The 12191-nt window shown below is 37.2% G+C and overlaps 1 protein-coding gene across 1 annotated transcript in view; it reads right to left on the reverse strand.

Annotated features, from left to right (window-relative positions):
- The window catches only part of lin7a (lin-7 homolog A (C. elegans)), a 43026-nt gene extending 31156 nt beyond the window's left edge, over positions 1 to 11870 (reverse strand). Inside the window, exon 1 of the mRNA XM_052120318.1 lies at positions 11689 to 11870. Within this exon, the coding sequence (XP_051976278.1) occupies positions 11689 to 11728 (40 nt within the window). The 5' untranslated portion in view covers positions 11729 to 11870. The remainder of the gene's footprint in view (positions 1 to 11688) is intronic.
- Positions 11871 to 12191: the final 321 nt, after the last annotated feature.

The following is a 12191-nucleotide window of genomic DNA, read 5'->3' on the forward strand; positions in this document are numbered from 1 at the left end:
ACCAGATTATCATAGATATCATTATAGTTTGGAAATATTTATATGTACATTATTCAGAGGTAGACGCTTTATTTCTTACAGTGCATACAAGGTACATACTTCATAATCAATATACTGTATGTGTTCCCTAGGAATCTAACCCATGAGCTTTGTATTGCTAGTACCTCACTTTACAGGTTTAGCTAAAAAAAACAAAACAAATATACTGCATTTTGTCATTGTGCAATATATTGTGTTGCATCACATTTTTATGCAAATTGGTCATGCCACACTTTTGTGCAGCACTATCCACTCATGAACGAACAGATCGATTATGTACAGATCGATAGGTGTGTCAGCCTCACTTCATTTATTTCGGTGTCACTCCATGATATCCAGCGGGCCTCGTAGATACATTGTCATGCAGACTGGTTTGGTTTGGTAGCATTTATGAAACACGGCTGACAATATGTTTTGTTTTTTAATGGCTAATGCTGATACCAATATCTAGAGAGCAGAGTTGCTGATTTCTGATCAAATGCAGATAGATATACAGTACTGTGCAAAAGTCTTTAAGATGTTTCACAAAAGCATTTGTCTTAAGATGGTTATTTATATCTTCAGCTTTAGTGTGTCAATAGGAAATATAAATGTTAGACTCACAAATACTTACACATAATTACTTTTCCAAATAGAAAAGATTAGCTCAGTAGAACAGGTAGCCCTGCAACAGATGTCATGGCCCCCACATAACACCCCACTGAACATTTTGTCAGTCTGAGATTACATAAAGAAGCACTGTGGAAAATTCTCCAAGAAGCTTGAAACATCCTATCTGCCACTATTTTTGAAGAAATCCTCTCTATGCAAATTTTTCACAAGTGTCTAAAACTTTTGGACAGTACTGTATAATACAAATTCATGGATTCAAATTATTTCTCAAATAGCCTCATGGGGTGGGTAAAATGGTCTCACGGGCCTTACACAACCCTGAGGCCTTACGTTCCCCACCCTGATTTAGAACAACATCTGCGTATAAATGCATATTTGGTAGTTCTGCTTTTCAATACTTGTTTCAAATCAATGGTTATTACACATTTTTATTTATAAATTTGATCTGTCTTTACATGTCTTCCAAGTTTCAGAATTACTAGTCACATTTATAAACAGCTAATGACCAATTGTGCAGATAATTGCTTTTATCAGCAAATACCGATGTTTGAGCATCTCTACTTTTCAGTGGGAAATGCTTAATTTATTTCAATGTCACTCCACAATGTCCATTGAGTCATGCAGATCACTGGTCTGCACTGGCGAGTTCAGTTGGCTAGTGTTCATGAAACATGTCTGACAAGTCAATAGTGATCGACCGATATGGGTATCTCCAGAGAAGGGTGTCAGTTTTCCAATATAATGCCAATAGACATACAGTAGGTTGTCAACCAAAAGGATCCTTACCACCACTGAGAGTATCGCCGTAACATGCGATAGCAAATAACACACAAAATTACAGAATTTATTAGACAAATAATAAAACACCAAATATGCATCCATTAACAAAACCTCTGTTATCATGCTATCACTGTTGAACAGATCCACACGTGTACAGGCTGCTCAACAATGCATGACATCTGTCTCTTCATTAATCCAGTGCTGAAGCTCCTTCATTACCGGCGGTTTTTGCTAAGCAGGGGTTCTGAAGTGGTGTGTGTTCAGTAATGAGCTGTCTTTAATGTGCTGGTGTCCTTTCAGCAAGCACAGAAAACACTAAAATTTGTCTCATTATCAAGAGGTCACTGGAGGATCACTCACAATCATTCGTTCCTGCCCATTGTCTCTTTCTGACTCTATTGCGTTTCTTGATTTTGAGGTTTCTCTGTTTTTTGCCTTTGTCCTTTTGGTCAGTCTCTCTTGCTCATTAGCACTAGGCTAATTCCCTGAATGTCCTTGAAGGATTTTTCATTGGCGCTTATAAAGTTTTAGACGGCACAAATGTTGTGTTGTACACTTTCCCTATGAATTTTTTTTCCTGTTTGTCATTATCAGATTATTTTACAGCTCACATTTTAAATCCTTTTAAAATCAAAGGTCCTAAGTAAACAGGGAGTTCAAACTACTGTTTGAATTTTTGTAATATTTTAGCAAAATCCACATTTGATTGCTTCACAATCATGTGAGCCATTACTGTAATCTAATGTCATTTTAGGCTAATTTCTTTGGTGTTTTCTGTGCAACCATTTGCAGAGACTGCCGCACCATATTTTGAATGAATATTATTGCATTCCAGTCGATTACTGAACCAAAGTATCATCTATTTCAAATAGATCAACTGCCCCTAAACATATTGCGGTTTGACACTTTACATTTCGGTCATATGGTTTCAATATGGTTAACCACCTACTTCCATTCGAAGTAGGTGGTTCTTAAGATGCCGAAAATAACCTGCAAAGTGAAACAGACTTTATGCAGCAAGTCCAAAGTCTGGCTATGCGAGATGAGATTAGATCAGAGGTTAGTCATCTTTCAATTGCTTACTTCACTATATTGAGCTGTCTAAGGATCAATTATCATAATGTTATATAGTGGGCAAAGTTATTTATGAAAATATAAATGGACTGGTAAATGGATTTATGCAAAATGTTAATGACTATATCTTCGAAAGAGCATGAAGCAACACTTTGAAGATAAATTCATCCATTAACAAAGTTATATGATGAAAAAGCCTCTAAAAGCATTTTAAGCTTGTGCATCAGGCATAGCTATAAGAGATAGGATTAAATTCTCAGTGGCACCTCAGGTTTTCTTCCGGCTTTCAGTGAACTCTGCACAAGCAGAACATCCATCCTGCATTTAGTTCATTTGAACAGGTCTCATCCTATATAAAGCCATTTCTCAGACATCTCAGTGACGTACACAATCATTCAGAAAAGAAAGGGGCACATTGTTGCTCACAGCATGAGTACTCTGAAGTGACAGCAAAGATCGTAAATGAAAACGATGATCTACAATGATGATGCGTGATGTGACTTTCTGGATTCAAAGGCTGGTCAATACTACACCAGTCATTTTCCCTGCATTCCAAATGGAAGGTATTATCTTTTTGGAGGACAATTTGAAGGGAAAATAATCATAATAGTCATGCGTATGATCATTTCAAATGTAATTTCGAATTAAAAATGGCTTAAAGTGAGATCTGAATGACCTTTATTTTTGAGCACACACCTTTCAGCCCTTCAAAGCTCTCACAGTGAATGGTAAAGTCTAAGAAGGGAATATGGCATAGGGAGGATTACTTCTGAATGGAACGCACCCTTTAAAGTTGCTCTCAACATCCCACATTTATCGTTTCTATTCTTGGAATGTATTGCATGTTTGTCACATTACTTAATCAACCTGCATAAATTAGGTTACACCAACAAAACTCTTTTTAAGGGTTAGATTAGGTAAAGAAAATAGCCCCTTAAGGTAACAATTGCAGGAAAGTTTACCACTTTTTACTGCATGGTTTATAAATGTTGTGTTGTTGTAGCAAAGTCAGGCTGTTGCATCTTCATCAGTAAGAGAGGAGGAGGGTGTTTGTTCAACCTCTACAGGATGTTCACAGGTGATAAAAGATCAATAAAACTAAAGACTGGGGTAAGTCATGTCCCCGCCCATTTAAGCAGACTACTAGACATGTGTTAAATACATAAAGCTATTTAAAGCTGTGTGCAGGTACTTTAAAATTGTTGCTTCGCCCCTGAAGTATACTGTCCTATAAAAGCCAAGAAGAAACACTCTGAAAATAATTTTTACATCAAGTTTGCCAAAGTTTGATAAAACGAGGTCATGCCATCTGTGACAAAAATAGTGGTGCATGCTTATTAAGATAATTACAGTATTCTGCAGGAAGTCTAGTGAGTGTCCCCCCCCCCCATTGAGTTAGTCAGTGAGTCCTTAGTTAATTTATCTGTAAAGTCCTCAAGTAATGAGTAAAATGCCCATCCCTACCAACCAACATTATTGCAAGCGCTAAACCTGTTGGATACATATTTGCATAGTGGCAGCAAGCAGTGTGTAAATCTAGCCTGAGATTTACATCAAGTCTACTTTTGCTAGCTCACAAACTGGATGTTTAAAGGGCTTGTTGTATTTAACAACATTACCATGGAGACTGTTAAGGGCATCACTGCAAATGTGTTGGCTATGGAGTTGAAGAGTTAAACACTATTAGAAATAAGAATAACAAGAAATAAGCCAGAGTGATTGTGTAATTTCACACCCATAAATGTACAGCCCACGTGGATATGCCCACCCACATGGAACTATGAGTAAGCACAGTGGGCAAACGTAGCATAGAAAGAGAGTATCCAATCTTCCAAGCTAACACTCTACTCTAAGCATGTGACCTTTTAATCTAAAACTACTGGAGCCTTCAGCATCACTGCTAATAGTGCAGGGACCAACACGACCCTCTTTTTAACTCTGTATATTTGGACCACATACTGAAATACCATTAACCATAGTATTTAGACCATATACTGAAATAAAGGGCTTTCAATAATGTTTAAAGGAATATCAGTTAGCCTCAAAAATCCTTTCGTGTCATACCTCAGTTTACTGAAACTGACTCTAGGATCTCAGAGCTCAAGCCCCACCATTATGGATGGACAGCATGTCAAATCTATTTACCTTACTGCGCTCCAGGACTTTAAGAACCAGTGACCTCATGACATTTTGTTTGTGTTTGTCTGAAAAAATGACCAAGTCAGCAATGGCCATCTGCCAAAAAGTCTTCAATAATTTATATGCTGTCTGAAAGTTCTCACAATATTTGACTGTGACGAGGAGGAGGAGGGCGGGGCCGTGAGTGTGCATGGCCGGCCCCAATCGGGCTAATCAGCCGAGAAGAGGGATAAAGCTGAGCCGGCTGCGGCTCATTATTTGTATGGTTTGTCCGGTTCCCTCCTCCTCCTTACCCATCCTTTATACTGTTACATTGGTCCCGAAACCCGGGTAGGAGGAGGGATGCACTGTCGTTGAGTCCTCGCCACTGCCGAAAGGAGTCGCTGCTGCCAGCTGCCTGACACGGAGGAACGGCCGCCCCCATCAGTTGATTGATATGTATAGCTTATTTTTCTTTTACCATGCAGCAAACATTTTTAAATTACTTTTTTTTAACTGTTTAACTGATATTATTAATCAGTCAATATTCTTACGGTTATTTAACGGTATACCAGTTAATAATAATCATCCCTATTCCACACCTAAATGTATTACTTAATAGGGTTTTTTGGAAATCCCTATCATACTAAGGAGTATTTATATTTTAGTGGTGCTATTAATATTTATAGTGATGCTAGCCTAAAAATCAACCCTGATAACAGAGAAATGCTCAGTATATTTCCAAATCATGGCCTAACTCTTTGAAAAAGTTAAAATACTGTGAAAAATGCTTTTTTGTCGGCATGTCTAGAGCAGTGACCAGATATCTACAGAGACCCAGTGTTCCTATTCAAGTGAGTCTAAAACTCATCTTTCACAGCTCTGTTGAGGTTTCCTTTCGTAGACAGGATTTAATAACAAGGGCATCAATCTCTGTGGCAAGATTGCGGCAGACATACACATTGCAAGACCACAATTCAATTCCATAACAAATTACGTTACTGTGCTGAAGACACCACGTGATAAGAAGGGTAGGTGATGGGTAGGTGATGTCACACAATTCCAGGTGGTGGCATCCAATTTACAACATAAAAAGTGATATACATTTGTTTTTAAGTGAATAAAATGTAATGATAAGAGTCAACGTTCCTCTGTTACTTTATAATAATTGCTAATATTTCAAGCATCTGGCAATATAACGCCTATATGTTTGGAAGTCAAAGAGATCAAGCAGGAATCTCCTACATTTGTCCTGGCTTTCAATGCAGCATAATAACTTTAGAAAAAGAGACCATGTTGAATTGAGCAATTCAATCTGAAGGTTGTAAAGCCATTCAATGTGGTTTTCACAACCCATTTTACATACGTACAGTAGGCAAAAAGGAAAGTTGTTTTAGAAGCGGAGCAAGTTTTGTAAAGACTTTGGAGATGGAAACTGTGCCAGTTTTGGACTTCATGTTAAATTTAATGGGGAAGAATTTGTAAAGTTAATAAAGAAAATAATCATCTTTTTGCAATACTGTTTGATGAGGCTTGTGACTGAAATAACATGACCATTACATTACAGTTTTAGGGAGTTCTTTTTTTAAATTCAGTTAAACATGAGCATCCTAAGTAAATTAAGCTACACTTTTTCCAAGACTGACAACACGATAAGTTGAGACATTTCTGGACTATGTTTCACACATTTGTAACAGAACTATTTTACTAAGGAGTGCACTATCCTCAACATTTTTCATGCCAGAATGAATTTCCTGAGAGAGCACTAGCCATCTGCTGCTCTCTCCAAATTCAGATGGGCATCCTTTACGGGTCAGACGAGCCTGAAGAAACCGCTGGTCTCCGGATAGCATGCTTGCCAAAACAGCACGAGTTTGCACTGAGAGTCCAGTTCGTATCCCAGCCCCTCACTTTATCAAACGACATGAATTAGCAGTAATTTGCCCAACTGTGACATTCCTGACAGCAGAGGGCACATAAATCACCGAACAGTCTAATAGCGTCAATGGAGAACTGTGCAAGTGCTGTATGAATGACCTCTCAGTGCTTTTGTGCCTTGATGTTTACTACTGTTTGTCTCTCCTTGTGAACCCCGTCTTTTGTTGTATATGCAATTACTGGCAACACTGACAGTTCTTGTCAGATAAAAATAGTCTTAGATATGGTTCCTTGATCTTGATCTCAGGAAGTCTGGTCTTTTATCTTCAAATGGTAGACAAATAATGTTTGCACTGCAAACTTTTGACTGCAGGAATGATTATATAACTTCTGTTTTATGCAATATAACTGGATGGTATGAGTTGTAAAAGTATCCTAAAAGTATGACTCAATACTCGTAGGATGAAAATTGGAAGGGGTGAAAGCAAGACACATTATTTGCAATAGTTTTCCTGATATTGTATTGAGTAAATATTTTCTTGGAATGTTCCCAAAGAAATTTGATGATATTCTTGCATGTCAAATTAAGGCTGAACACCTCATGTATAATTAAGCAAAGTACTTTGAAGTCAATTTTGTCTCTGAATAAAATAATATTTTACACCAAAATCAATATGACATACTTCATATTGAAGTAGAATGATGTACACTACACCAGGTCAGAAGTACTGCTCTGGTTTCAACAGGGAAGCAACCACCATAGACAATGGAGGGGACAGGTCCCCCCACAACATTCAGAAAAGTGGACAATTAAAATGGGATTTTAAATGGTTGACTGTTAAAGTGAGCATCTAACATACATGTAGGGTTGGGCGATGTCCCCTAAATTGGCAGTTGACGATGTTGACAGTAAAACATCGCGATGGACGATGATATCGTCGGTGGGGTGGGATTATATAATTTCATATAATTTTCAAAAATTATATTTAAAATGATAATTTCGTTATTTTACCAACCCAACTAATGACTCGTCGGTGCTTTATCAGTAGGTTGCACGACACGTGAAGCATTTTTTTTTTTTAGCTTTCACTTAAGAAGAGTTGTGCACTTTTTATTTTAATATATCTCTTTACATAAATACTATTTTCCACTTAAAAACTATAATTTCGTTATTTTACTCACTGATGAGCAAAAGGTCGAGGCAGAAATGATCATGTACCTGCAGGAAATGGCCATTGATGGGGAAGAGGACCCGCTGACTTGGTGAAAACGAACGACAAAAGGTTTCCGTTCATGGCAAGATTAGCACGGAAATATCTGTGCATATGTGCTACCAGTACTCCATCAGAGCGGGTCTTCAGCACAGCGGATAGTGTAGTTACTCCAATCCGCAGCTTATTAAAACCAGATAAAGTGAATATGTTGGTATTTCTGGCCAGAAACATCGAAATTTAAACATGGTCTATGGTGAAAGATATTAGACTTCTTTACGCATTTTTCGCCATCCGTTGCGGAGCTATTCGATTTTGCATATAATTTTTTAAATGTTCATTTGTGTAGTTCATATGACCACTTTACAATATTTCAATAACATTATTTATTTTGTAGCCTGTGCTGAAGTTAATTGTGCTGCTAATTTTAAGTGAAATGTTTAATGCCGATTTTCGGTCTGAGTGTTGTTCCCGTTTCATTTGTTGTTCTTCTATGTTTTAATAAATGTGTGTTATTCATATTCACCTTGTTTCTTTCATTTGATTTGACATTATGGATTTATGGCCAAGGAAATTTTTCTTTAAAAGTATTAACCAGACAAAAGTTATTTGACGTTCGCTGGTCTGGGTTTATCTTAAACTGCCGCTTCAGTGTATACAAGAGCTATGTGACAATGAGCAAGATTTTCTGAGACACTACAACTACTAATAATTAATTAATAAAGGCTATTTTCTTGTAGCCTACAACATAAAATATGTTAATCTAAATGTACAGTGTAAGACATGTAAAAAAAAAGACAAGAAGCTAACAATGTCAAGATCAATATTTGTGTAGCCTGCCCGACACGGTATTTTCACAGACTAACACGTCACGTCTCTGGCATAAACTACAGTATTTAAAATAGCATATATGCATTAGTTATATTCTCAATTTAATTTACAGAGCAATCCCTGCAAAGTTTTTAGGTTAACTATAGAAGAGACTTGGATTAGTGAGTCAAACTAGCAAGACTCGCAAAAGGGGGCGTGGCATCACGATGGTGGCTCTACATCGTGATGTTGGTCAGCCATCACGATGGACGATGATATCGTCCATCGGCACAACCCTACATACATGAGCATTTTTATACCATACACCAGTAATTATTAGCAGTCTTTATACATAATGGATGACATACTGAATGCCCACACAGCAAGCCATTTTTTAATGTCTGTTATATACATACAAGAGCAGGAAAATCATAACCTCCAGTTTACCAGCCGTACCAAAACACAGGGAAACAGGCTATTTTCTCTTAGATCAAATTATAATTTCTAAGTCTTAATTCAAGAGAGTAAGGTGCCAGTTGAGTAATGTGTGGCCTGTGGCTTTCTTATATCATAAAACTGTCTCATTAAATGTGCTTTCATTAAGCAAAATCATTACTTTGGATTTCTGGAAGTGCTCAAAATATGCATCCCAAACAAATCAGTTTTGGCTAAATGGGGGTTCTGTGTAAATAACATCAGAATCAGAATCGGCTTTATTGCCAAGTATACTTACACATACAAGGAATTTGTCTTGGTGGCAGAAGCTTCCAGTGCACAAACAGTAAAACAACAAGACAGAAATTTCTCATATACGCTTCGTAAACCGTGTCTAAAACGTATAGGTGGCCATTTTCAGCATTGTTTCCCTGTGATATTTCCATCTAAGGTTTTCATTGAATGGTAATATTAGTCATAATATACTTCCATTAGTCAAGTTCACCCTTTTGATAGCCAGAGTAACTGTATCGGATCCATTATTGTTGAGAAATATCCTTGTCCAAGAACCAATTGGAAAACAGCAGCCACTCTTGCTATGTAATCTTTCAGTTGATCCAACACTTTGTTGAAATGAATGAATCAATACTGAGCCACTCACTTGAGCGACACTCCACTTATAATAAGTTAATCTATCTACTCTCCATGAACGCAAAGTCGAGAGCTTAATTGATTAAAATAGATTACTGCAGTTGGGTTCCCAAAATAAAAGTCCCATTCATTTACTCCATAGGCAAATTGATCTTTAACGAAGACAGTCTTTCCGTGAGCTCCGAAGTTGTTAGCCAAAGACTTATCTGTTTCTGCTGAAGCCATCAGTCTGCATTATTTGAACTTGATTGTTTGAAAATCATGTTTACTAGCAGAATTCCTGTTGATGAACTACAGCACCTGTGATCCAGCAGAGAAAGATCCACCAATCAGAGAATCACACCCAACAAAGTGCGGCAAAAATGTTCCGCAGTGAAACTCTTATTCACATGGTGCACAGTAAATGGCACATTCAAGTCAGTATCCCTAAACTCTATACTTATACATTTGTACATATCAGCTTTAACTTTAAATCAATAGTTTTATATTTTTCCATAATTTTTAATTCAATTACATCATTCACAAGGCTTAATGGGGACTCCCTATGGATGGAAAAATGTGAAAAATATTTTGAGACTCAAGACAGCTGATACGGTTGGTGGACACAGTTGTGCTCTAAAAAGCATTTTGATTAGTCAGCTGGGTTGCTGATGTCAGGATTCCATCACTTGTAGTGTAGACGGATTTGTGATTATGTCCTTTGATTGTATCTCTTTTTACTTAATCTATCAATATATATATATATATATATATATATATATATATATATATATATAAATTAAGTTCTCATCTGCCATCCCCAAATTTGTGATCTTCATCCAGGATTCTAGTTCAATATTTGTAACTTTCCAAACATTTAGAAATATTTTTTTCTAAAAAAAAAAAAAAAAAAAACTTACTTTATCTGAGAAGTTGATTAATACCTCGTGATTATGATTTTTTTTATTTTATTTTTTTAGCTTCTTTTTCTGTCCTTTTTTTTTTTTTTTAGTTAATTTTTGTTTAATGCTGTCATTTGGTAAAGTTGACTGACATGTTTTTGCTATTGTCATCCTGTGCAATAAATAAAAGCTTCGTGACAGCGTTCTAGTGTTGTAGAGTCGATTGCTTGAATTGCAGAAGGTATGCAATTCTGGACAGTCACTTATTCGAATCTGATATACACACCGAAATCCCTTGCATATATCCTTAACCACGATGTACACATGCCAGAGGGATCTCATTACTCTATAAATATCTCCATTTCCATCACCTTGTATGAGTGCCGCTTGAACTGGCTTCAGTTGCCATAGGTAATCAGTCATTTTGCGCGCTATATAATCGTTAGGCTACTTGACGAAATGTAATTTGCGGTTTGCTTTCGCGGACATTTAATCGCGTAATAAAAGAACATCAGCGAGCCATCAGCCAGCACATACGGTTGCTCTCACTGTCGCTTGAGTGTACTCTTCACAGTTCAGACCCTTGGGCACTGACTGGTGTTGTTAAATTAAGCAACAGACAAGGTTGCTGCCATGATAATATCAGTGACGCGATAAAAGAAAGTCACGTTGTGACATATTTCCCTTATTCCAAAAGGACTATGCATGTATAGAATACGTCGTATATCCAAACATGCGCTAAAACATTTGTGGTTCATTATAAAAAAATATTTTAATAAAAAAGAAGCTTTGATTCGTATTTTACGTTGCATATAAAACAGAATAATAACACTCAGAACGCCCGTTTTGCATGCTCGAAGTTGGATAATCTTATGTAAAGTGGAATTTAAGGATGGGAAAACCTTGCATTGAGTCGCAGCAAAGTGCATGAAGGAATTAGTGCCTAAGTGTTGAAGTGTGCGCATAGAGCCCCAAACAAATGTATGCGGATGAATAATTAATAATAATCATCACCAAACGGATACAAATTGAAACGACAAGGCAACATTCACCAAAACATCTACAGCCCCGTGACATTGTATCATTCCTCCAAGTCCAATAATCCAAAAACACATAGAAACGCATTGTGCAAAACCTTAAAGTTACCTCCACCATATCTCCTCAAGCGAGAAGTGAATGAGCGTCAGTAGGCTACTCACCTCGCTCCAGGGTGATCGGTTGAACTGTCATTGTCGCCATGACTGTGCTGTGTGTTTATATCAGAATGAGAGCGGCTATTGGAGCTGCGGCATCAACGAGCACACTGGAGCGGGAAAGAGAACGAGTGAGAGCGGATTGGAGAATCGTGAGGATGTTGGGAGGGGAACGGGATTATGTGCCTTCCGCTTGTTTTGTAGAAGCGGCGAAATTCTTAGTGCTCAGTGAACGTGGGATAAACCAGATGGAGCTGGGTGAAAACGTTCGACGAGCGTTGAAATTCAAATGTGTGGGGTATTGTAGCCTATACTGTTTAAAATGTAAATTCCACGCTTGAATTGTAAAATTTTAACGGTCGTCGAATGTAGAATAAATCAAACTTTTAAAATCAGGTAGAGCGGTTTATTAAAATATTTATTATTATTATTATTTCATTTGTCTCTCTGTACATGTGTGTCTTTATCCCAGTTTAAAATGGTAAAATGTAAAGTTACAGGCACAGGTA

This window comes from Xyrauchen texanus, chromosome 47, assembly GCF_025860055.1.
Source record: "Xyrauchen texanus isolate HMW12.3.18 chromosome 47, RBS_HiC_50CHRs, whole genome shotgun sequence".
Lineage (NCBI taxonomy): Eukaryota > Metazoa > Chordata > Actinopteri > Cypriniformes > Catostomidae > Xyrauchen > Xyrauchen texanus.